We start from the raw sequence: 26,640 nt of genomic DNA on the forward strand, positions 1-26,640 counted from the left end.
TAGCTCCAACATGGGCCAGACAACCGTGGTACACCACGCTGCTGGAACTCTCAGTAGTGCCACACCAAAATTTACACCTCTCACCATGCCTCCTAACCCAGAACCATGGAGAGATCAGACACCCGGACCCAGCTCAGCGCAACCTTGCGATCTGGCTCCTGAGATCCTAGAATTCGGATACCTTAACCTTTCCCCCGACTGTATGAATGTTATCAGAGAAGCTAGACGTCCTACCACTAGAGCCTGCTACGCTGCCAAGTGGAAAAGATTTGTTGTTTATTGCCATAACAACACAATCAACCCTCTAGACGCATCCATACAGCACATCATATGCTACTTACTACATCTACAAAGATGTAACCTAGCATATACATCCATTCGGCTACACCTCGCAGCGATTGCCGCTTACCTACAAAACAGACAGCACCTATCACTTTTCAGAGTGCCTGCCATTAAAGCCTTCATGGAAGGCCTAAAACGAATAATTCCCCCCAGAGTGCCACCCTCACCTGTGTGGAACTTAAATATAGTGCTCATAAGGCTAATGGGTCCGCCTTTTGAGCCCTTGCATAAATGCGAACTGCAATTCCTCACATGGAAAACAGCTTTCCTTGTAGCTATCACCTCCCTTAGAAGGGTCAGTGAAATACAAGCACTTACTATACAAAAACCTTTTCTCCAAATGCACCCGAACAAGGTTGTCCTACGTACCAACCCAAAATTCCTACCCACAGTCTTCTCACCCTTTCATCTAAACCAATCGGTAGAAATACCGTTTTTTTTCTCGCAACCTCAAACAGTTGCAGAAAGGGCTCTACACAAACTGGATGTTAAAAGGGCCTTGCTTTACTATATCCAGAGAACAAAACCTTTCAGGAAGACAATGCAACTGTTTGTCTCCTTCTCTCCACCTCATAAAGGCAACCCCATCTCTTTATCATGGATAGCTAGGTGGATTGTAAAATGCATACAGATTTGCTACCACAAAGCAAAATGCACGCTATCTATTCCCCCTAAAGCCCACTCTACAAGAAAGATAGGGGCTTCTATGGCTTTTCTAGGGAACATCCCATTAGATGATATCTGCAAGGCAGCTACATGGTCAACACCGCACACTTTCACTAAACATTACTGTGTAGATGTGCAAACCAAGCAACTAGCTAGTGTGGGCCAGGCTGTACTAAAAACACTATTTCAAACCACTGCAGCAGATACCGGTGGTCGCTGCTAAGGTTGGGAACTGCTGTATAGTCTATGCAAAAGTGTGTAATCTGCAGCTCATATGCCTCGAACGGAATATGCTACTTACCAGTATGCATCTGTTCTTGGCATGTAGAGCTGCAGATTTACACACGCCCACCCGCCTCCCCGGCTACCTGTATCTGTTCCAGTCTATCTTATTTAGATATAACACACATGGGTTTCTTCACTGTTATTACTCCATCTTTCCCTGTTGGCGAAAAACAATCTGAGGATGGAGCCGAAGCCCATGCGCAATACGAACCAAGGGAGGAGTCACCGACCTCGTGACTTCCAAAGACTTTCCAAGAGGAAAAACAAACTGCAAACATCAGGACCCAACACCAGATGGCGATCTATGCAAAAGTGTGTAGATCTGCAGCTCTACATGCCAAGAACAGATGCATACTGGTAAGTAGCATATTCCTTTTCAGTGCCAAGATGGCCCAAGGAGTGAACATGTATTTAATAATTCATGTGTTGTGTTACATAATGGTATTTGCTTCGTTAAGAGATCTTGTCTGAAATCGTATTTAAAACTTTTCAATTCCTCATGGAAAATGTGAATATTTGATTCATACCAAACTAACTGTATGTAGTTACTCAATTCACCCAACCTGAGAATAATATATTTTTTCATTCAAAGCCAGAAAAATCTAGTGTCATTCAAGGTTCTTAGATAGGCCTTAATGCCATGTATGTACCTCTTCAAAGTATAAAGATAGAGAGGGCTGAAGGAAGAATGGAATGGAAAAGAGAAGCATAGAAAAAAGGAATGAGAGAGATTGGCCATTTAGTCGAGAAAGGAGATAAATTTACCCGATAGCTGCTTCAAAGCATCAAGCGTGTTCTGTATAGACACTGTTTTGAGAATTTACATCTCAGGCATCACTAATTAAATTGCATGTTGCCACTTGAGTAATGATATTAATAATTATTGAACTGGAGACATTTTATGACTGGGAAGAATAACCAGCTGAGTCAGCCTTTCCCTGACTAGCATGTGCTCACTTTAAACTGTGGTTGGAATTTGCAACTAAAAAGCTGAATAGGTGGAAAAAGATCTAGGTATTCCCATTCCTTCCACACCTCCCTATCCATTGAAGGCCTTGATCTTCCATGTTCTTTATAAACAGTTAGGGCAAGGGCACTTGCTGTCTCACTAAATATTAGGACACCACAGTGGTCATCAGGTACTGGTTATGTTTGTATAGCATGGCCAGGGTTTGACTGTCTCTGCAATGCACAAAGACTAAGCCCCATTTCTGGGAAAACACCTTCCCAAAAAAAATCCAATGCATATCTGACTTTAGCTGCAAAGGCGCTGCCCTATTCCCTCCTCTACTCACAGTAGTTTGCACCATTTTTATGATGAAAACAGAAGTTGTTTTAGTTCTTTGATCTCTACAATGTGGAAACCATGTTAAGTGTGAAATTCACTGTTAGACTTGGCATCTTTCGCCATGTTTCCCCTGAGTTTTTGCTTTCTGACCTCCCGGTTTTGACTCTGTTTTTGCTGGTGTAATGATTCTGCACACTTTCCCCACTGCTGTCCAGTGGTAAAGTGCAAGTGCTCCTGTTGTAAAATGTGTTATGGATTGGTGTTTCAATGATTGGCCTATTTGATTTATGTGTCAGACCCTAGTAAAGTGCACTGCGAGTGCCAGGGCCTATAAATCAAATGCTGTTGGTGGGCTGCAGCACTGGATTGTGCCACCCACGCAAACAGCCCGTAAAGTGTAACTCTGGCCTGACATTGCAGAGACTGGGTGCAGCCTGGGGTTGCCATGTCAACTTGGCAAGTGCACACACTTGCAAGTCCTTAAACCTTCCCTTTTCTACATGTGAGTCGCCCCTCAGGTAGGCCCAAGGTACCCCCGTGGGCAGGGTGCATTGTAGGTGATAGGTAGAACATGCCCTGGTACGTGTAGCATGTCCTGATAGTGAATTACAGCCTACTTCATTTTTCACTATTGCAAGGCTACCTGTTCCCCATAGGCCAGAATGGGCAGTTTGATTATAGCATCCTATAATCCTAACTGACCCAGGGAACATGGTAGGAATTCGAGTTTAGTATGCCTGAACTCAGAATGATAAAATACATCTTTTAGTGAAAGTGGTTTTAACATTCTGTGTTTGAAAATACCACTTTTAGTAAGTAGGTATTTTTTTACCTAACTGTCCAGCCTGCCTCTGCTAGCTTGTGTATTGTCTGTCTGGTTTGTGAGTGATAGGGGCTGGGGGAGACTCCAGGAGACAGGGTGAGTCAGCACAGGGCTAAATAGACCTATCTGCACATAGATGGGTGGGAGGAGTAACACCTGAGTCTGAATAGGGCTGTTCCTGCCTTCCACAACGCTGGCTCCACCTCCTGTGGTGCGTCTGAGGACCCTGGCCCACACTGGGTGCACACTGGCAGAATGCACCCAGAACTGGTTTGAACTAGGTACAGGCCCCTCTGCCTGCACCGGACAAAGGATTTTCTATTCTAAATATTGGGACCCAGACCCCAAGACTTTAGAACTTTCTGGAATCAAGGAACCTGCCGAGAAGAAGAGCTGGAAGTGCTGCCAGGAGGAGCACTGCCCCTTTGCTGTGTTGTTGCTTTGTTGGGTTGGCCTGCAGCTGCTGCTTCTGCCTTGGACAGTGAAAGGACTGGACTGAACTTTCTCTACTTGTGCCGAGTATCTCCAAGGGCCTGAAATCGAGCTGGCCTCCTACTCAGAAGTCTCAGGGACTGCAAAGACTTAACCAACCTCTGGGTACCGCTCCTGGAACCGCTGGTTTCAGTTGCCACAGAGAAAGGGAACCGCGACCGACTGTCACAGACTCCGTTGCTGGCCCTGTGTCCTGAAAGCACCGCAGACCGCACCGTCCGAATCTCGCACCACAACCCTGGTCTCACCGACTGACGCCACTGAGCTGCTGCTTGCCCCGTGACCTGTGGACACCGCAGCCCGCACTGCCTCGCTTCACTTCGCCGGCCTTGTGTTACCGACACGGTCGCCTCTGGCGCAACACCCGTGACAGCCGTCCGGGTCGACCACCACCAATTCCCGCCAACCGGCTCGGACGCCTGCATCGCAACCTGCCAGCCCCGCATCGAGCATCGTCGAACCCTGCACCGTACACCTTGGTCTCACCGACGCCGTCTGGACGATCGTCACCGAGCCGCTGCCTGCACCGCTTCCACTTTGCATCGCAACCTGCCAGCACCGCATCGAGCACCATCTCACCCTGCACCGCACGCCTTGGTCTCACCGACAGTCTGGACGATCGTCATCGAACCGCTGCCTGCACCGCATCGAGAGGACACCGCGCCCTGCGCCACTTTGCACCGCAACCGCGGCGGACGCCACGACCGTCTCGCACCTCTGTGTAAGCCACCACAAGAAGGGTACTGTTACCGAGTCTGTTCACGCTGTTGCAGGCCCGTACTGACGCGGTCAGCTGAAACTGCGAGACTCTGTTGTTTTCAGAATCGCGGTAGGCTCGGACCGAGCTCGCGATTCGTACGAACTGTGTTTTCAACATATTTTAGCAAATTAAAGACATCTTGCAAACTATCTATTTTTAAAGTACTGTATTGTGGATTTTTACTCGTATATGGTCTTGTGATGAGTATATAAAAATATTGAATATTTCTCTAAACTGGTGTGGTGTCCTTTTGTAGTGCTTACACTGTTTTACTGTTGGTTATGTGCAAATGCTTTACACAATGCCTCTAAGATAAGCCTGACTGCTCTTGCCAAGCTACCAAGGGGGTGGGCAGGGGTTATTTTAGGAGTGTAACTCCCTTATCCTGACTAGGAAGAAGGGTCCCTATTTGGACAAAGGTGCAAGCCCTTGCCAACTAGAGACCCCCATTTCTAACATTCACCAAGTGGTTTGTGCTTGTGCAATATTGTTTTGTACCATTTTCTAAGGTATACACTAAGTGGCTTGGGTAGCATATATAGGCCTGCTCTCTCCTCTTTCCTAACTAGGAAGGAATTGCTTTCAGGAGCGCATAGTACTGGAACAGTCGCTCTATGAATTTTGTTTCTTCAAAGATTTTCAGTGGGAGCCTAAGTGTCGAGCATCTTTCTGTGAACTGGGATCCCATCCTCTAAATGTGCATCATACTTTGTCTCACCCACTTGCCTTTTTCCATTGTGCATCAATAGCACAGGAATCCACCTCTCCAGCACGCTTTTTACTGGTGTTGTAGTCTGTCCTTCCTGAAAGGGTTGCATGTCCTTTTTCCCTTTCAATTGGCAAATACAGAATAATAACCTTATCTATCCTGTTATGTCGTTTTTGAAGGGACTACACTTAGCGCATAGGTTGCAGCAAACACTTTTTGCTGGTTTATCCACACAGTGGTCATAACTTTATTGAAGTTTCCATATAAGGAAAACTAAAATTATTGGTACTTTAGCTTTTCTGTTCTTGTACCTCATTATGCTCAACTAGTTGTGTAACAAAGTTCTGGAATAAATGTTTTAAGGTGTTGATAAAATTACATGCTGTTGTTTTGTTGCCTCCACTAGGACAGGTCAATTCTCGTCTCCGTGTCCTGAATAAAATTGAAACTTTCGGTTACAACAGCTAGGAATTTTTTTATTCTATGTCCGGACCGGTGAGGATTATGCTGATTTAAAGCTTATCCACAACCTGCGAAGCAATATTATGGACTGGTGTAAAGTAAAACCTGTTAAAAGTACAATCAGACAACCAGTCCGCAGCATTCAGGATCTCCTCCAGGCAAGCATCGAGGGAGAACGCCTTAGAAAGCCATTTCCCCTCTGGCAGAATATGCACCAAGTATTTTGGTATCCATGCCAGCTTCCTGCATGGCCCAACAGACACATCTGGCAATTGTAGGAGAAGAGACTGCTCTTTACGTTTGCGTAGGGCTATCTGCAACTGCCTCTCTCCATGGGGATGGACGTCCGCCGTTATGACTTCATAAGCCTTTATACATCTTACAACACATAGTTTTGGGTAATCTGATAAAGAAGAATAATGAACCAAATGAGTTACATTTCACACGTCTTGAAATATGCAAGATGACCCCTTCTGGGGTAAATACACTACCCGTTCTATCCGAGACACACCGGCAAGGGATTAGGCAGCGGAGAGTGGCTGATTTACTGAAATTTCTTTCAGCGACCGGTATCTATTTGATGGCCAAGGCAAGAATAAGTTAAGACTCTTGTTAGCATCCCACAGAACAGAGTACCTGGGTTCCAGATGGAGATAAAGGCAAATGCCTCTCAAAAGTTTGTACACCCAAGGGTGCTCACCTACCGGGTGGTCGCCCACTGGAGAATGGCTGGCTGAGATCACCAATGCTGAAAAAAATGATAGTTCTATAAGCCAGGCCCTGCAAAGCCAATGAGGTGAGAAAGTTGAGGATGTAGACGATCACTCTACCCACGGGATCCAGATGTCGTGTATGACACCAGCCTATCCATTCAGTCCATGCTGATCGATAACCATTGACTGTGCTGCATGCCCTTGCCTTGGAGAGGAGGGACGCATCCGGTCTCGAAAGGCCTTGGACTTTCCAGCGTTCCCTGTAATCTTTCAACCCATAAGAGACGGAGACCCCTCCAGCACTAAAGGATGGGGATTCATCTCTGGATCTTATAGATCCCTTAGATAGAGGGATTGGAGAATCCCAGGAAAGTTCCAGAAGAACTGGATATCAAGCTTGTAATCTCCATATCAGGATCACTAGGACGATGTCCGCCACCTGAGCTGAAAGGCACATGTCATCATGAACGGAGGGTAGGCGTAGCCCTGCTCTGGTTGTCAATTTTTTGAGAAAGGTGTCCGTGGCCACTGCTTCCTGATCTGGGTGCCTACTGAAGTACCTCGGGAGCTGCCAGAGGTTCGCTTCTTGGAGATGATGTGAGTGCCAATCAGCTACCTGGTTGCCTGCCCCCGGGAGATGTTCTGCCATTACGGGAACCTGATTTTGCAGGTAAAAGCCCCATAAATTGCAGGCGAGATTCAAAAAGTTCTTGAAGCGAGTACCTCCAAGATGATTTTTGTATAGGGCTGCTGCCACATTGTCCATCTTGAGGAGAACACATCACAGTCCTCGATCCTTGGTCCAGCAATGGACCGCCAAAGAACCAGCTAGGAGTTCGGTCAATTGACATGCATGGATTTTTCTTGCACTGACCATCTTTCGACTGTGAAGAAATATCAACATCTCGCCCCCAGCCTGTGCCACTGGCGTTGGACTCTATGACCAGGTCCAGAAGGAAGCTGAAAATTGCTTGGCCATTCCAGGCCTCCATGTGAGCCAGCCACCACTGAGTCTCCTCCCAGGTGTCCTCTAATAAGGCTAACACTTGAGAGTAAGTCCGGCCCCTCCTGAGTTGGTATGCCTTTAATCTTTGGAGGGCCCTACAATGAAGGGGGCCCGGAAATATGTCCTGGATTAACAATGACAGTAGTCCCACAGCTCTTACTATCTGCATAGGGAGGTGGAGGGCCGGGCTGCCAAGCGACACAGTTCGTATTTGATCTTGGTCATCTTCCACGAAAGAAGGCTGAGGGTTGCCCGAACTGAGTTCACGATGAACACCAATGCGAGAGGGGGTAAGAGCGGACTTATGCTGGTTTATTATGAACCTGAGAGCCTCCAGGAGCGAGAACCTTATTTATAGATGCTGCAAGAGGGTTCTAGGTTTTGGTCCATAAGGAGAATGTCGTCCTGGTAGATAATGAGACGAATGCCCCGAGCTCTGTTGAACTCTACTACCGGACGCATCACCTTGGTGAAGCACCAGGGGTGGGACGATAGACCAAAAAGTAAGGTGGTGAATTCTAAAGTCTCCCGCCCCCTACCACCATTGAAACTGGAGGAAGCGGCGGTGAGGAAGAAAAACCGGGACCATTAGATAGGCGTCTTGAGGTCCAGACGCGCCATCCAATTGTTGGGAAGGAGAAGATCCTGGAGCAGATGGATGCCCTCCATCTTGAAATGCCAGTAAACCAATCATTCGTTGAATTCTTTCAAGTTGATTAGTGGTCTCTGGCCACTGTCCCTCTTTTCTACCCCAAGGAGATTGCTTAAAAATCCTTGTGTGTGGGGCGGATGTATTCATGATTGCCCCTTAGTGTAGTAAGTCCTATACCTCCACATCCACCAGAGCGGCATGACCGGGAGAGAAGATCAGGGGGACTGGGGTGTTTTCTTGGTAAGGGGAGTCATAAATCTCTATGTGGAACCCCCTTACAGTTTGAAGGGCCCTGGCATTGGATGTGAGGGCCTCCCAGTAGTGGAAGAAACTCCCAAGACACCCCCAGGCGCTGCTGAGGAAAGGTTTGTACACTCACCTGAATTGGTTCCCTAGGTATTGTAGCTGCGTCATCCTCCTCTCGCACCTTGATGGCGGGGATACCCTCGGGTGGGGTATAAATGTTCAAACTTGGAGGTGTCCAGGTACCACCCTCTACTGTTGTCTTGTCCTCGGGTGGAGGCTGAGTGCTGAGCGCAGCTGGCCGAACACCCCCCTACCTCGGCCAGGCCCGGTGAAAACCTGCGGTGTAAAGATGCACTTTATGGCTACCTGCACCTTATCTAGGGAGTTAAAGGTCTGGGCAAATTTAGCCAGTTCCCATATGAATGGGTCCCCGAACCACCCACCGGGTAATGGGGCTTCCTCGGTGGCTAGGTCCCCCAGTTTGGGGCTGATTTTGCTGAGGCGCGAACAGCGCCTCTCTGCAGAGATTTCACAATTTGGGTTCCCCAGGAGGATGATGGCCTGTTGGGCCCAACCAGATAAGACCTCGGGAGAGATCAGGCTGCCTGATACTTTGGCATCCTCAGCCATATTATAAGATATGGGTTGGGGGCCAGCCAAGTCTAAGAGCTTGTCCTGGCAAGCTCGCAAGGACTGGCCGATCTCCTTCTTGTGGTCTCGCTTATATTTTCCTAGGAAGGTGGCCATACGTTCATCTATGTCCAGTGCGTGGGCCAGTTTGTTTCCCAGAGATGGGCGTGAGCACTCTGCCCTCTGGCGGTAACAGACTTCCTTATCCAGTGGCTTACGAAGCTGCCCCACGACATAGGCTATGATCTCCACTGCAGGTACCCATACCGGGGCTCAGGGGTGAGGAAGGCTCTCAAGATCCAGCATATCGGATGTAGCCTGGGTGGCATCGCCCCCTGGCAATTCCTGCATGTGGCGGGTGAGGGGTGCCAGGGATGGGAGTCTGACTCCTGCTCCTCCTGTGAGCCTGAGGGTGAATCTGGGCCCTATGGAGGCGTGGATGGGCACCCAAAGCGGGTTATAGGGGTCCAGGGGCGAAGGCTGCTCACGGATCATGAAGGCCCGCTTCAGCCTGTCAAATGTGTTCAGATCGACCCAAGATACAGGGTTCCTCTAGTGTTTAGAGAGCGGTGACGGCTGGATGTGGCCTTCGGGAGGGAAGAGGGGCTTAAGCCTTACAGTGACTTCTCTCCCAGGGAGGGGTTTGAAGCAGTGCTCTGTATACTGCAAGAGTGTCTTCTCTGGGAACCTGCCACCAGTACCACTGCTTTTGTGATTGAGGTGTCCATAACCTCACAAAAATGGTCACCAGTGGGGAGCTAAGTCATGGTATCCTTCTCCAGGTAAGTCTCTTCAATGTCTCGTATATTGGCCAATTAGCGTGAGGCAAATAATGGGTGGGTTTCCAATCTGGGTGAGCCCAGGGACAGCACAGGCCAATGGCAGGAGCAAATATGCTGGGATCCGAGCTGATTCGCTGAGGGGTTAAATAGTGGGGGTCAACCAATTATAGCAGCCCAGGGTACCAACGACAGGCTTAGGCCCTGCAGGACACCAATCGCCCACTTAAAATACCCTGGGCAGATTGACTCACCTGGGCAGGTGTCCATACTTACCAGAGATCAACGCACTAAGCCGAGGATACAGACCCCCCTAGGCGGCTTAGAAGCACCATGCATGAGGGGGTCGAAGCAGATTTCAGCACCCAGCCGGGTGCACTGAGAGTTACAGGCAATTGAATGTGCGCACCGGCTCGGGATAGCGAGAAGCACCGAGTGTAAATTAAGTTTGCGCCTCCCACTAGTGGCCGCAGGCCAACACCGCAATGACCCCAGGTGCCGCAGTGTGCCAAGTGAGCTGACAGCAGCCACGGAGGAGGGACAAGCATTCCTGCAGCCGTACAATGTAGTGGAATCACACACAATGCCAAATACTTTAGAAATAAACAAATGCCGCCATAAACTTAACAGAAATAAGGAGGCCAAGTGGCCGGAGGCACTCAGCTGCTGAGCAGCGAAGAAAGAGGAGGCGGCAATATTAGACTATGAAGGGGTCTTGGCATCATCTGATTGGATGTTGCTATATTGTTGAACAGTGACTTTTTCTCTTAGGTTTATTGGAAATTCAGTGTTCGAGGCATATGAGCTGCAGATTACACACTTTTGCATAGATCGCCATCTGGTGTTGGGCCCGGATGTTTGCAGTTTGTTTTTCCTCTTGGAAAGTCTTTGGAAGTCACGAGGTCGGTGACTTCTCCCTTGGTTCGTATTGCGCATGGGCTTCGGCTCCATCCTCAGATTGTTTTTTTCCGCCATCGGGCTCGGATGTAATACTTCGCGCTCCGGTTCCGAACATTCCAGTTCGACGATCGCAGCGGAATCCTCGCTCTCCGCGGTATTGTTTAGATACTGATCTCCTCAATCACCTTCTTCGTCGCCTTCGATTCCAGTCATCGACGGCGGCCTTCGGGCCTATCCAGGCTCCGGTCCCGGCTGATGGAAAGAACTCCATTCAAGAAGTGCCCTCGATGTGGGTCCAAATTCCCCCGCACCGATCTTCATGAGGTGTGCAACCTCTGCCTCTCCCCTGAACACGAGGCTCGAGACTGTCCCGCCTGCAAGTCTTTTAGATCCAAAAAGACTATACAAGATCGAAGGGCCAGACGGAAAATGGCGCATTCCTCGTCTTCCGTTCCAGTCGACATCTTCGGGGACGACGTAGAAGCTCCGGGACAGCAGCACACCAAAGAGGACCTACTCAGTGCTTCCGAAGCCGACGACTCGGATGTGGAGGACATCACCCCGGCGCAGAGGGTCGTGAGTAAAATACCCCTTCCCACACCCGCGCCGACACCCAAAAAGGCTTCGGTCATGCCTTCGCCTCCGGGCCTAGGCAAGACCAAAGACACTGCTTCGAACACCCCACCTTCGGGCCCGGTGAAGAAGCCAAGTAAGTCTTCCGGCGGCTCGGGCTCGAGCCAGCCTGCCAGCAGTGCCGAAAAACACCCTTCGGCACCGAAGAAGAGATCGGCCTCTACCTCGACACCGAGCCCCGTACCAAAGCCCTCGGTGTCCAAACCCATCCTCTCGGTGCCGACCAAACATCGTAAGGCCCTCGGCACCGACACTCCCGCGCCGAAGCCTGTCTCGGCACCGAACAAAAAATCGGAGGTTCCAAAAAAGCACGGCACAGACAAGCCTAAAAAGCCATCGGCCCCGAAAACGTCGGCGCCGACCGAACAACCAGTGTCGCAAGAACTTTTTACACCGGATCCTTTGCAAAAGACACTTACCAAGGATCCAAAAACTGGACATTTGGCACTGTCTTCTAAAAAGAGACATTTGGACAAACCAGCTCCACCTCCAAAGAGGAAGGACTGTGCTACCTCCCCTTTCAGAGTGCCTTCCCCACCTCCTCCACCCTCTCCACCTCCGCCCCCTCCACCTTCTCCACCCCTGCCTCATCCCTCTCCGACCCCGTCTCCAGACCATGATGATCAGGGGGACCCATACTACGACCCAGCAGATGTGCCACAAGACCCCACCCCTACAGGATCCCCAGACCCCTGGGATGATTATAATAATCCAGACATTCCAGATGTCCCACAAGATAACCTTTATCCATCCAGGCCATCTCCACAAGAAGACTCAATAGGTTTTCACCACCTACTTCAGAGGGCGGCACATTATCACGGGGTAGAGCTACACACTGACCCAGTAGAGGAAGATTTCCTCCTAGACACCTTTGATAATGCACATAGGTCTACTGCGATACTACCTATGCTCAAAGGGGTAATAAAACATGCGCCAGAGGTTTTTAAAGACCCAGTCAGGGCTAGGGTCCTAAACCCACGCATAGAGAAAGTATAAAGCCGCCCCCACAGATCCTGCATACATCAAAGGGCCAGCGCCACTGGATTCCCTAGTGGTATCCACTGCAAGGAAAAGATCTAATTCCCAGGCATCAGGCGAAGCACCACCGCCTGACAAAGAGTCAAAGCTCCTGGACGCGTCGGGAAAACGCACTGCGTCCCAGGCAGCCAATATATGGCGTATCGCCAACACTCAAGCGCTATTGGCCAGAAACGGCAGAGCGCATTATGATGAACTAGAAACCATCATGCACCATCTCCCAGAAAAATATAAAAATAAGGCCAATGAATTAATTCAAGAGGGTAAGACCATAACTAATACCTCTATACGCTGTGCCTTAGACGCAGCAGACACAGCCTCCAGGGCCATTAACACTAGTGTCCTCCTCCGTCGACACGCTTGGCTGAGAGTTTCAGGCTTTAAACCTGAGGTACAAGCCTCCATATTAAACCATCCATTTGATCAGGAACATTTATTCGGTCCAAAGATAGATGAGGCCCTCGAAGATGAAGAAAGACACAGATACGGCGAAATCTATGGGAGCCCTACCGTCACACCCTCCTAGGCGCTCCTTTCGCCGCTCTTCCTTTCGGGGCACGGGCAGAGGCTACTCCTCAGATAGCGCGTCCACGTCCTTCAAATCCCCTCCTCAGTCCACCTTCACAAAAGGTCATCAAAGAGGCGGATATAGAGGCAATAACAATAAAGGCAGAGGCAAAACAAATACCGCCCGCTCTGCCACACCGCCTACCCAATGACTTTCCCCTGCTCCCTCCAGACCATCCCACTCCGGTCGGGGGCAGACTACAAAATTTCCTTCACGTCTGGGAGTCCATCACATCAGACAAATGGGTGACCCAAATTATTTGTTCAGGGTACAGCCTAGAACTCACATCTACCCCCCCCAACATTCCATCCAGGCAACGCCCAATGTCACAAGAACATTCCACATTACTAAAACAGGAGGTAATCTCCCTCCTACAAAAACACGCAATAGAACAGGTCCCCCACGATCAGCAAAATGTAGGGGTCTACTCCCTATATTTTCTGATACCAAAAAGAGACGAGACTCTACGACCTATCTTAGATCTCCGGCCTCTAAAAACATACATACATTCGGACCATTTTCACATGGTAACACTTCAGCAGGTACTTCCGCTCCTCTCCCAGAACGACTTTCTCACCACACTGGACTTGAAAGACGCATACTTTCACATCCCGGTACACCATGCCCACAGAAAGTACCTCAGATTCGTAGTGGACGGGCAACACTACCAGTTCAAGGTGCTCCCATTCGGGGTCACAACAGCACCACGGGTATTCACCAAGTGCCTAGCGGTAGTGGCGGCACATCTCAGAAGACAGCACATTCACGTCTTCGCGTATCTGGACGACTGGCTGATAAAAGCCGCGTCCTACAACCCATATGTACACCACACTGCCACTACAATCCAACTACTTCACCAACTAGGCTTCACGGTGAACCACCAAAAGTCCCAGTTAACACCATCCCAAATAAAGCAAAACCTCGGTGCCACCATAGACACCTCAAAAGCCATAGCCTACCCCAATCCGGCCAGGATTGCAAGCATTCAGGCTTTGCGTCAAAAATTCATACTTCAACACTCCCTCCCAGCAAGAGTGTTTATGCAACTGATAGGGATGATGGCCTCTTGCATTTTCATAGTGCCTCATGCAAGACTCCAGATGCGTCTACTCCAAGAGTGCTTAGCGCGCCAATGGAACCAGGCCCAGGGGCAACTGACAGATCTGGTGTTGGTAGACGGTCGCACCCATCGCTCTCTGCAGTGGTGGAACACCACAAATCTTTCCAAAGGTCGACCGTTCCTGGACCCGGTTCCACAAATAATCCTGACAACAGACGCATCGCTCTCCGGCTGGGGAGCTCATCTACTACACCTCACAGTGCAGGTCACATGGGCGCCGCAACAAAAGTTACTCCACATCAATGACCTGGAGTTACTGGCAATCTTTCTAGCCCTAAAATCCTTTCACACACAGATTTTAGGCAAGGCAGTCCTTATCCGCACAGACAACATGACCGCCATGTACTACATCCAAAAACAAGGCGGCACACACTCTCCACAGCTCTCTCAGCTAGCACAGAGCATATGGAGATGGGCAATTCCACACAAAATCTTTCTCCTAGCCCAACATGTCCCAGGAGTCCAAAACACCATGGCAGATCTGCTCAGCATACAGATGCAGCAGATCCACGAGTGGGAACTTCACCCGCAGGTTCTTCACCCGTTCTTTCAGATGTGGGGGCATCCACAGATAGACCTATTCGCCACCCACGAAAACAAAAAATGCCCAAGCTTCGCCGCCAGATACCCACACCCATTGTCCAAAGGCAATGCGATATGGATGAACTGGTCAGGCAAATTTGCATACGCCTTTCCACCTCTCCCACTAATTCCATTAGTGGTGCGAAAGCTACAACAGCACTCCCTCACACTCATTCTAGTAGCTCCAACATGGGCCAGACAACCGTGGTACACCACGCTGCTGGAACTCTCAGTAGTGCCACACCAAAAATTACACCTCTCACCATGCCTCCTAACCCAGAACCATGGAGAGATCAGACACCCGGACCCAGCCTAGCTCAACCTTGCGATCTGGCTCCTGAGATCCTAGAATTCGGATACCTTAACCTTCCCCCGACTGTATGAACGTTATCAGAGAGGCTAGACGCCCTACCACTAGAGCCTGCTACGCTGCCAAGTGAAAAAGATTTGTTGTTTATTGCCATAATAACACAATCAACCCTCTAGAAGCATCCATACAGCACATCATATGCTACTTACTACATCTACAAAGATGTAACTTAGCATATACATCCATTCGGCTACACCTCGCAGCAATTGCCGCTTACCTACAAAACAGACAGCACCTATCACTTTTCAGAGTGCCTGCCATTAAAGCCTTCATGGAAGGCCTAAAACAAATAATTCCCCCCAGAGTGCCACCCTCACCTGTGTGGAACTTAAATATAGTGCTCACAAGGCTAATGGGACCGCCTTTCGAACCTTTGCATAAATGCGAACTGCAATTCCTCACCTGGAAAACAGCTTTCCTTGTAGCCATCACCTCCCTTAGAAGGGTCAGTGAAATACAAGCACTCACTATACAAGAACCTTTTCTCCAAATGCACCCGAACAAGGTTGTCCTCCGTACCAACCCAAAATTCCTACCCAAAGTCATCTCGCCCTTTCATCTAAACCAGGGGTACTCACAAACTTTCTGTCGGGGGCCAAAATTACAGTGTGGTTAGTGGCCGAGGGCCGCACTCGTAGGGGTGGAGTCAGTGGGGGCGGGATCAGTGTGGGGCGGAGCTAGAGTATTTGTTTGTGAATTAAATCAAATATGTCATCATTTGTGTATTGCTATGACAAAAACGTGTTTCTGTATTTTTTGTGCATTGTTTTCTAGTTGAAGTAATCAAAATTGATTTTTTGGTGGATCGCTGGCTTCCAGCATTGATTCAATGGGTCCCCAGAAACTAGTAATGATTCTGTAGGTGTCCCCAGGCTCCAGTTATGATTAAGTGGGGGTCCGCATGAATCGAAAGGTTAAAAACCACCGCTGTAGGTGATGCCAATTCCACACATTATAGTTTGTGTGCTGTATACTTTCATCAGTAAAACTGTATGTCTGTGCAAATGTAATGGTCATTTCAATGTGAAAACATTGTCTGTAATGACAGCGCACTTCTATCGTGCTTTTGGGGCTGAGGCATAGTGTGAATTGGCAATATACCCATGCCCTCTTAAAAGGGGGCTACACTGCCAGTACCCACAGCAGAAATGAATGCCCCTAATGTAGCGGCACCTGTATGCTCTTGCTTGCAGGCTTGGGTGGCTTACATGGTGGTCTTGCACGTAGTGAGTACTGCTGAAAATAACATGGCAACCAACTTAATAAGGCCCAACATACCATTCTCAGCTGCAGAACCAGTGGAGGCTTCTAGTCAGGAACACTGCTTTCTCGCACCCTTGAAATGTGTGTGGGGAACAAAGTATAGCGGGTGGGGGTCTGCCACTTTTAGCAGCTGCCCTGCTACCTCCTAACCCTGAGTCGGCCCCTTAGGCCGTGTTCCTTGATTCAACACGCAGAGTCTGAAACCGAAAAACAAGACTCAAGAAGCTTATAAAAAACACAGACAGATCAGCAAATATGTTTCTATAAAAACTTTTTCTGTCAAGAAAACAAATTTTTGGATTTGCAATATTTGATCTGATAGGAAAGTGGTCATACATTTGAGGTAGGAGAAAAAAACTTGATACAGTAAATTCGGACATTTAGGTAGTTAAATATATATATTTTTACCGCATAGAAAAACAACACTTTTTATTATGTACAAAAATAAACGTTTCCTGCTCTATGGGCAGGGAAGTGCAGAACAATAAACAGAAATAACAGGACACAGGAACCAGATTCACAAAACAGTAGGTTGGTGGGACGGGGGCACTGAGAGAGGGAGACCGGTAGGTAGTTAGGTAGTACAGCAGGAGGTGGGCCCCAGTCACCCTACCCCACGCACCCCACTCCAGCTTTGGTTCACCCTCATTCCAAGGTTTCCGGGTCAGGGCTTTAACGCGTGCATTCGCTTTGAAGAAAAAAAAGTGAACATTGATGGAGCTGGCCGAATACACTTCATTCTACCATCTCCCGTGCCCTCACCACCCCCCTCCTTTTCTCCTTCTTTTGATGGGCGAGACATAAACAAAGGGGCAGTTTGTCACGGATAAATACTAGGGGTGTCAAAGGTACCAAACTGGGCAGGTGTGTTATACGGGGAGCTGAGCATGCATAGAGGTGCCTTTGGGGGACTCACAAGGAAAAGCGCCTGTCTATCGAACCTGTGAAGGCGCTTTATCTGTGAGTTGTTGTAACTTATCTGCACAGTATTTTGCAGGGTCGAAGAAAAGATGTCAGACTTTTAGAAGCAACATACACACATTCTGGAGATTTTGATAAAACACAAACAATAACTAGCATGTTTTATATTTCATGAGAAAATTCCGCAGTGGGGGGCAGACCTTTGAAAGGGCTCGACAGTTGCCTATGCAAGGGAAAGGGTGAATGTGTCAGTGGGCAGAGCCCTTGCAGCATCCGGTTACCCAGGTGACCTTGAGGGGGGCTGGCACGGTATGCCCAGGCAGGATCCCTCGAGGGCTGTGCCATAGGAACTCGAGTGGCCCCTCGTCCAATAGGCACCTAATGATGTGTGTGCCTGTTCTGAGGGCACGTGGCTTGGTAATTCCGGCCTCGCCGGATTGTCCTTATTAAGGCCAGACAGTGGAGCCCTGGGGCATCCCGATCTGCCCCCCCACCCCCGAGTCTTTTCCTGCGTGTGGTAGAGTCCAGAGACCTCTTCTGCTCCCAATTGGTAGGGGTTCACATCACATTGAGGAAAGGGGGTGTGGCGACTGTGTAACGGGGTCTCTCTCCCTCGTTCTGACTTTTCCCTCCCCTGCATATGGCGTAGTTAAAATGATTTCATGGAATGGAATTAATAACCAGGGGTTCCGATTGACTTAACCAGATAATTTCCCTACCATTGGTGTCGCCCCTTGCGCACACCCCATTGCTGGAGCCCCGGGACACTGCGTCGTCTCTCAGGGCTCCGTGGCCACCCTCTCTCTCCAGATTAATAAACGTGTACTTCAGGGATAGCAGAGCATTCTCGAGAGGCGCAGTTCGCTCTAATAACCTTTTTGGGACACAGACTCGGCGCTGCCCGGCTGGGATCCGTGGGGCCTGCGTTTCTCACGCTGGACATGATGATAGGCAGTAGACACACTTCTGTCTCCTGTTCTTGGCCATCCTCTCTCCCCTGTTTCACATTTCTTGCACTCCCCGCTTGTGAGTCCTGGGGGCATTGCACACTCAGTGGTCATTGAAAGGAAGTCACGGCCTGGACACGGAGTCGGCTCTCCTTGCACACTCAGTCCTTGGTCAGTGCGCGCCGCTAGGGGTTCAGCTCCAGGGCCCACACTTGCTGGGGCCAGCCCGTCCGCCCCTTCATCTTCTTCTCTCCTGGGCCCAGCGAGGCCGGGAACACTTCCCAGCGCTAACACACAGCCCCACCCGAGTACTTCACAGGTCTTTAAAAGACCATTTACATGTTAATTAAGCTGTGTTGTATTTCACCTCTTAGGCCCCTGCATCTCCACCTTGACAATCACTGGAATCCCCCGGCCCCCATAGAGCAGAGTCTGGGCTGCTGCACCCGACACTCTGACAGTGTTTGCTAACACTATTTATAAAACACATGTAGGATGTCTGCAAGGTCCGCGGGCCGTCGAGGAAGGCTTGCCGGGCCGCTGGCGGCCCGCGGGCCGTACTATGAGTAACCCTGATCTAAACCAATCGGTAGAATTACCGGTTTTTTTCTCGCAACCTCAAACTGTTGCAGAAAGGGCTCTACACACACTGGATGTTAAAAGGGCCTTGCTTTACTATATCCAAAGAACACAACCTTTCAGAAAGACAAAGCAACTGTTTGTCTCTTTCTCTCCACCTCATAAAGGCAACCCCATCTCTAAATCAGGGATAGCTAGGTGGATTGTAAAATGCATACAGATTTGCTACCACAAAGCAAAACGCACGCTATCTGTTCCCCCTAAAGCCCACTCTACAAGAAAGATAGGGGCTTCTATGGGTTTTCTAGGGAACATCCCATTAGATGATATCTGCAAGGCAGCTACATGGTCAACACCGCACACTTTCACTAAACATTACTGTGTAGATGTGCAAACCAAGCAACAAGCTAGTGTGGGCCAGGCTGTACTAAAAACACTATTTCAAACCACTGCAGCAGATACCGGTGGTCGCCGCTAAGGTTGGGAACTGCTATATAGTCTATGCAAAAGTGTGTAATCTGCAGCTCATATGCCTCGAACAGAATATGCTACTTACCAGTATGCATCTGTTCTTGGCATGTAGAGCTGCAGATCTACACACGCCCACCCGCCTCCCCGGCTACCTGTATCTGTTCCAGTCTATCTTATTTAGATACAACACACATGGGTTTCTTCACTGTTATTACTACGCTCCATCTTTCCCTGTTGGCGAAAAACAATCTGAGGATGGAGCCGAAGCCCATGCGCAATACGAACCAAGGGAGGAGTCACCGACCTCGTGACTTCCAAAGACTTTCTAAGAGGAAAAACAAACTGCAAACATCCGGGCCCAACACCAGATGGCGATCTATGCAAAAGTGTGTAGATCTGCAGCTCTACATGCCAAGAACAGATGCATACTGGTAAGTAGCATATTCCTTTTGAATGTTTTAAGTAATGGCTGCTGTGTGAATAAAACAAAGAAAGAACAGCGTAATCCTCGCTTCTGGTCCCAATATAGAATCCAAAATGCAGCTTCTATACAACTAAATTCACATATTTGAATTTGAGTAGGGCTGGAGTGGAACATAGTGAGCCACACCAGAAGACCCTATAAGAAAGGAGGAATCCCACCTGAGGTACTCAAAGCACTCATAGAGACGATTAAATAAAGGGCAACTTGCTTTAAAATTATAAATTCACTGAGTCGCAGAGTACTTTACATCTTTTCTACACCCAACAAGAGCAAGGGACAACTGACATCACTGAGAAGATATGATTGTTTTGGGGCAGGCATCGACCAAATAAACTGCAGCTCCATTGGAGAAGCACTTTAGCTCTGCATTGTTCTGAATATTCAATAAAGAGTTATTAAAACAATTTTTTCCACCTGAAATGCTACAATGACCGGGGGAATAACTGAAGATAATTTCAGTATTTCCTAATTTCAACATAGAGTAGACGTTAATCCATAAAATGGTGGATCTCATACAGTTGTTGAATGTATTGTGGAAAACTGTTTAGTTGCCCTTAAGTTGGATGATAAATTGCTGTCAGGTTGCTGTGCTTTCAGCCTTACTTTGCAGCTGTTTTTGTCCTGCTTATTTTTCAGTGAAGGTATAATTGAAATGTTATTACACAGTCTTCTTGCCTGAAGTGGTTTGTTGTTATTTTCCAAAATACATAGAGCTGAAAGTGTATTTGAACTTCTGAAACGTACTTCAGAGATGTGCTGGTGCGCATTCTGATGTTACTCTGAATTACTGTTTTGTACAGTGTGATGCAGTGGCTGTCTTGGAGAAGGAACACGATTACAGAGAAGAGCACTTTGATTTCATCCAGTCACATATTCGAAGATTCTGCTTAAAATGTATCCTTTGACATAGAGAAATATGTGAAATATGTTTTTTTAACGTAAGTTAAAATGTTACTGTACTTTTAATGTTCATGGAATGTGAGTTAACTGTTCTAGGGATAAACTGAAAAGTTTGTATGCATCTATTCATCACCATTATTTTAGAGTCACGAAAACAGCAGAACACTTTACATCCAAGATTGTGTGGTTTACAGCAGTGAGTGACCAAGGCTGTAGATTGTCTAAGTAAATGTTTTATTTTGGCATAGCCTTGAGAATTTAATTCATTGATTGGCATGTCACGTGTACTGATGCTATTTTTCCAGTATTACTTTGTCAAACGTATTATATCGCTTTGGTTTAATAACTTATAAACAATTGTACATACACCTTCCAAAGAATTGCTCAAATGTTTCTACTGGTGACTAACAATAATATACTTATTATTTAAACATGTTTATTTGAACATTGCTTCTGATGAATACTTTTACATGCCCACCTCTTGAATCCCCTAAAGAGACAGACTTCAATGGGAAAAGATGAAATGGCTTTCCCATGCAAGCTGTTGGCACTGTGACTTCAATACTCTTGTCTCTCACTTGATTGGAGGTCAAGGAGTTCCATATGGTACCACCCAGGCAATATGATGACAGTTTGTTTTTTCCAGGGCCCTGCTACTCCAATCCGGAGTCCAGCAGTGCTCTGGCTCAGTGTTTGGTACCACCAGTTCTACTCCCGGCCTTTCCAGCTCCTAAGGTGGTGGCTTTCATGCAAACCTTGCTAACTATGTTCTGAACTTCTCTGGTGCACCTTCGAACCCCAAGGCAATTGTGGTGCCTTAGACTGCATTTGCTGGCAGTTCATTCTCCAGCATCAGTCACCTTCTGTACTGAGCCTGACTCTACTTTGACACTGAATCCTGTTCTTCTGCTACCATAGGCTTGTCATCTTAGTCACTATTTCCAACGCTAATTTCAAGTCCTGTGAGGTGTCTTTCTTTTGAGTCTCCTGCTGTTCTTTCTTCATGGTAATTCATTTGAGAAGTTTGCTGGTTCGAAAAAATTAGTTGAGGTGAATTTGTAATGTTCATACTCTGTAGATGTTCCCAGAAACCACATGCTTCCAGCACTCATGGTTCATTTACTCCAAATGATTTGCCACAGTCACTTCTGGACTGTATAACTTTGTAGGAGGTTTTGTGCAAGGTGACTGTCTTCCTTGAACTGCATCTTCCTTTGTCAGAGGTTAAAACAGGCATTTTGATTGAAATGTTGCAGATCAGTCGTTTTAATTTGCAACCCTTATTACCTTTTAAGACCTTGTTGGATTTGATTGTCATCTTGGAATAGGCATGCGTCTGCACAAGGTATCGACTATGAGGTGGCTTGTCCCCAACAGTCCCTGAGTCACCTGCCATTTCTATCTTCTCACCCAAACACAGGCCTGGGTGTACTGCATCCCGATTTCACTGATGTTTGAAGTGTTCCTTCCCTCTCTGATTGGAAGTTTTTATGGATGAAATAGTTTTCCTCCGGATGATAGTCTGACACTTTTCTCCTGTAACATCACATGTGTGATTTGTTAAATTAACGTCCCCGGGCAGATGGTGCAGATTGTGGTTCCTCTTTTTCTGGATCACGTAGGAGGCCACTTTATTTATGTGTTTACTTATGGTCTGGGTGTCTCTAGCAATCTTCTTAGGTCTTGGCTTTGTGGCCCGATCTTTCGGCTCATCTGTGGCCCTGTTTAGACATGGTTTGTTGGGCTTCTTGGACCCTCATTAATTGGCAGGTTCAAATGTGCTTGATTAGACCTTTCATGGTTTTTACCTCTTTACCAAGCTAATTTATCTATGTGTGGATGGAGCTGCCAGAAGATGTGCTAATGAGCGATTTTGTTGACCCGCTACCTGCGTTATGAAAATGCCCCATGGAGATAGTGGGTAACCTGATCATTTTACAGGAGTGTGACATTACAGGCATCACCTACATTCCATTTCTGCCCTCCATGTGCTGCAAGGGATATGGTGATATGTGTAGTGTTCCATGATCAGAGGGAGCAGATGTTGTGTTGAATGCTTTCTTTAGGAACAGATCTGAATGGTGATTATGTGTGTGAGAACAGTACCATTCAATCAATCAATCAATCAATCATCGGAATTTGTATAGCGCGCTACTCACCCGTGAGGGTCTCAAGGCGCTGAAGGGGAGGGAGGACGTTACTGCTCGAAAAGCCAGGTCTTGAGTTGTTTCCTGAAGGAGAGATGGTCCTGGGTCAGCCGAAGGTGAGTGGGGAGGGAGTTCCATGTCTTGGCTGCCAGGTAGGAGAAGGATCTTCCTCCGATGGTGGATTTCCGAAATCGTGGGACGGAGGCGAGGGCGAGGCTGGCGGATCGGAGCTGGCGGATCGGAGCTGGCGGGTGGGTGTGTAGAATGTGAGGCGGCTGTTGAGGTACTGCGGGCCCATGTCGTGGAGAGCCTTGTGTGCGTGGGTGAGGAGTCTGAACGGGATCCTTTTGTTGACGGGGAGCCAGTGCAGGTCTTTCAGGTGGGCGGAGATGTGGCTTTGGCGCGGGATGTCCAGGATGAGTCGTGCTGAGGCGTTCTGGATGCGCTGGAGTCTTTTCTGGAGTTTGGTAGTGGTTCCTGCGTAGAGGGTGTTCCCGTAGTCCAGGCGGCTGGTGACGAGGGCCTGGGTGACCGTCTTCCTGGTTTCGGTGGAGATCCATCGGAAGATCTTACGGAGCATACGCAAGGTGTTGAAGCATGATGATGAGACGGCATTCACTTGCTTGGTCATCGTGAGTGAGGAGTCCAGGATGAAGCCCAGGTTGCGTCCGTGGTCCGTTGGTTTGGGTGCACTGCCCAGGGCAGGGGGCCACCAGGAGTCGTCCCAGGCGGAAGGAGAAGGTCCGAGGATGAGGACTTCTGTCTTGTCTGAGTTCAGTTTCAGGCGGCTGTTCTTCATCCACTCGGCGACGTCTTTCATCCCTTCGTGTAGGCTGGTTCTGGCGGTGGCTGGGTCGTTGATGAGGGAGAGGATCAGCTGGGTGTCGTCGGCGTACGTGCGATGGCTGCGAGGGGGCTCATGTAGATGTTGAAGAGGGTGGGGCTGAGCGAAGATCCCTGTGGTACGCCGCAGAATATTTCGGTGGCCTCGGATCTGAAGGGGGGGAGGCAGACTCTCTGGGTTCTTCCGGCGAGGAACGAGATCATCCACCCCAGTGCCTTTTCTTGGATACCGATGTTGCTGAGGCGCTGCACTAGGGTGCGGTGGCAGACGGTGTCGAATGCTGCGAAGAGGTCCAGGAGGATGAGGGCCGCTGTTTCCCCGTTGTCGAGCAGGGATCTGATGTCGTCAGTGGCTGCGATGAGGGCGGTCTCGGTGCTGTGGTTGGCTCAGAAGCCGGACTGCGAGTGGTCGAGGGATCCGGTCGACTCGAGGAAGGCGGCAAGCTGTCTGTTGACGGTCTTCTTGATGACTTTGGCAGGAAAAGGGAGGAGCGAGATGGGGCGGAAGTTCTTGAGGTCGGTGGGATCCGCTGTTGGTTTCTTCAGGCTTAATCTGCATGGAGGTTTACCCCCTGTGGGGTCTGCTTTTTGTACTGTCTTTCTCAGCGATATGATATACAATTCTGTTGTAAACTGAAGCCTCTCAATTTAGTCTCCCTGTAAAGAATCCCATCCTTCTAAAACTGTGCCCTGTGGTCCATAAAGTGCAACTTAGTCTGAGGCTGGATGCATTAGGTCTTGCGATCGCTTGTTTCTTGATGGTACCTTTCCTCCTCTGATAGGGAACAGTGTTTGGATTAAGCAGCAGTTCAGTTTGTCTAGTGGTCTTATGCACTTAGGAATACGAAGATGCCTTGTTTGGCTTTTTATTTTAGGGAGCCTGCCACATTAATGGGGATTTTTATTTCAGCAGTTTGTTTTAGGCTATGATCCCCCCCCCCACTCGTTTCGTCTGATAGCAGTAGTACTCATTGATTGGCATGTGGAATACTTACCAGAAGTTAGAGTGAGTTTTGCTCACCCCTTTGTGTTCTTGTTCAAATGTGGCAGACCTTTTATACGTATATATTTAATTGGTTTTACACAAGTACTTAATTGAAAACACTATACAATGCAGTGTATTTCGCAGAAATCGCCTTGAACCCTTCACCCTATCTAAGGCATTTACATCTCAATATACCAAAAGTAACATCTACATTCCAGTCATGGAACCTGCAGTCCAGGCCCCCCAAAGCCTACAATACATTCCGGGGCAGTCCATGGCTTTATAGACCTAGCAATCCGCCTCTGCGCAAAAGTCCATTCTGCATGTCCATTCGTCCAACGTAGGATATTGGGTCCCTCTAGGAGGGATGGGTTCTTTTGATTTGCCAGTATGGCCAGGTGTACAATCTGGTGAATTTCAACGGTTGGCCTCCCAGGTACGGTATCTACTATGGGATGATATCCAGTGTTCTCCATTTTTGGGCTACCCTCCTTCAATTTGGGCTAGGGTTCATTCTGTTTCCTCACCCTTCTATGGGGCTCAATACTCCTGTCTGGCCCTGTTACTGAATCAGCTGGTTTTGGACACTTGGTGCAGAGTTGCATTTTTATCTTTTTGGGCGGTTAGTAATTGGGGATCCATCAATTTCTGTCCGGCCATATTGTTGTGGCCATGTTGACACAGTTGTGCTTCTTGCTTATTTAGCTTTCTTTGATGAAGTGAGGTGTAGCATAAGGGAGATGTAAATCGGTTGCCATTCAATGGTGTTACTTGAGATATGGTCTCACTTGTGACATTCTTTTGGCATGTAATTTGTAGCCCTTTGGGCTTTCTATGGTTCCTTTTCTTGATAAAAAGAGAAATGCTCATCAACAAATAAATGATCATTTACAAATAGGAGTTGGGCTAAAGAGTTTTCTCTTTATGGTTTGGACCCTGTACAATGCAGGTGTTTTTAGATGTTTTGTAGAACATCTTCATGTCTCCTGTCAGATGAGACGCATTCCTTCCTGTCACCCTACATGTTATTAGAAAGAGATCCTGCTAGATGAAGTCACGAGAATTGTTGTTTTCTTGGTGCTTGTTTTTTGCTAGCTTGGTCTTGAGGGGATGATTGCATTCATGGGTTCACATAGCACTGTTCTTGCATCTCCTCAGACCCTTCTTCTGGGATTATTTCTTTAGTATTGGTTCAAGAGGTGAGAAGTCTGCAAAGAGAAGTATCCTCCAAGGATGATATTTCTGGTAGGTACACTTTGTACCAGCAGATTCCTCACTGACTCACCCCCTTCCCCATTCTCTTGGGATGTGGAAAAAGGATTGGAGCTGATGTCACAGAGCTGGAGGTGGTGCCACATATGAGTACATGACCACACATCTGAATAGGCACTAAGGTCGTTTTGGTGCTGCAGAGCCACTTGGCAGTGTGGGAAAGCTATTTCAGCATTTTCAAATTCAGTCGGGCGCCTGAGGGAATTCATGAGGTGAGTAATTTCCAGGTAGCTAGAGTATTCACCAGAAACATCGATACAGAAGGTATGTAACTTAAACTTTCCAGTTTTGATTTCTGAAGAGAATCATCCTTTGAGCAATTACCCCTAGTTCCATCTGTGATCTATAGAATGTACCCTATGTAGGGAACACTTAATGTATATTTTTCAAGGTACTTCTAAATGGAAACCAAATGCCACTGCTTCATTCATTGGTACATTAGTTTACCAGACATTCTGTGCTTTGAACTCTGTATTTATGTAACATCTCACTGCATGTATAGAAGATTGCATAAATAGTGCTGCACAAATCAGAATATTATGCTCAGTAACATGTTAAATAATGTTTAGTGTGTTGTACTAAGGGTTTATAGATCATTTTCCTTGAATGAATTTGTTAGATGGAGCTGCCTTGATTTACACATCAGTTAAGGAAGAAAAGAACCTCGATTTATTATACAAATATATTGTTCATAAAACATATGGTTTTCACTTTGCCACACCTGCCTTGGTGGTAGAAAAGGATGCAGTTTTTATGTAAGTATA

General features: G+C 47.9%; 1 protein-coding gene across 2 annotated transcripts in view; it reads left to right on the forward strand.

The window, feature by feature from the left end:
* DYNC1LI2 (dynein cytoplasmic 1 light intermediate chain 2) overlaps nucleotides 1-26,640 on the forward strand; it is a 225,951-nt gene that overhangs the window by 109,296 nt on the left and 90,015 nt on the right. For both annotated transcript variants that reach the window (XM_085638555.1, XM_085638556.1), the window contains exons 6-7: nucleotides 20,530-20,623; nucleotides 26,496-26,631. In XM_085638555.1, the coding sequence (XP_085494681.1) occupies nucleotides 20,530-20,623; nucleotides 26,496-26,631 (230 nt within the window). The remainder of the gene's footprint in view (nucleotides 1-20,529; nucleotides 20,624-26,495; nucleotides 26,632-26,640) is intronic.

This window comes from Triturus cristatus, chromosome 12 (genome assembly GCF_964204655.1).
Source record: "Triturus cristatus chromosome 12, aTriCri1.1, whole genome shotgun sequence".
Classification (NCBI taxonomy): Eukaryota; Metazoa; Chordata; class Amphibia; order Caudata; family Salamandridae; genus Triturus; species Triturus cristatus.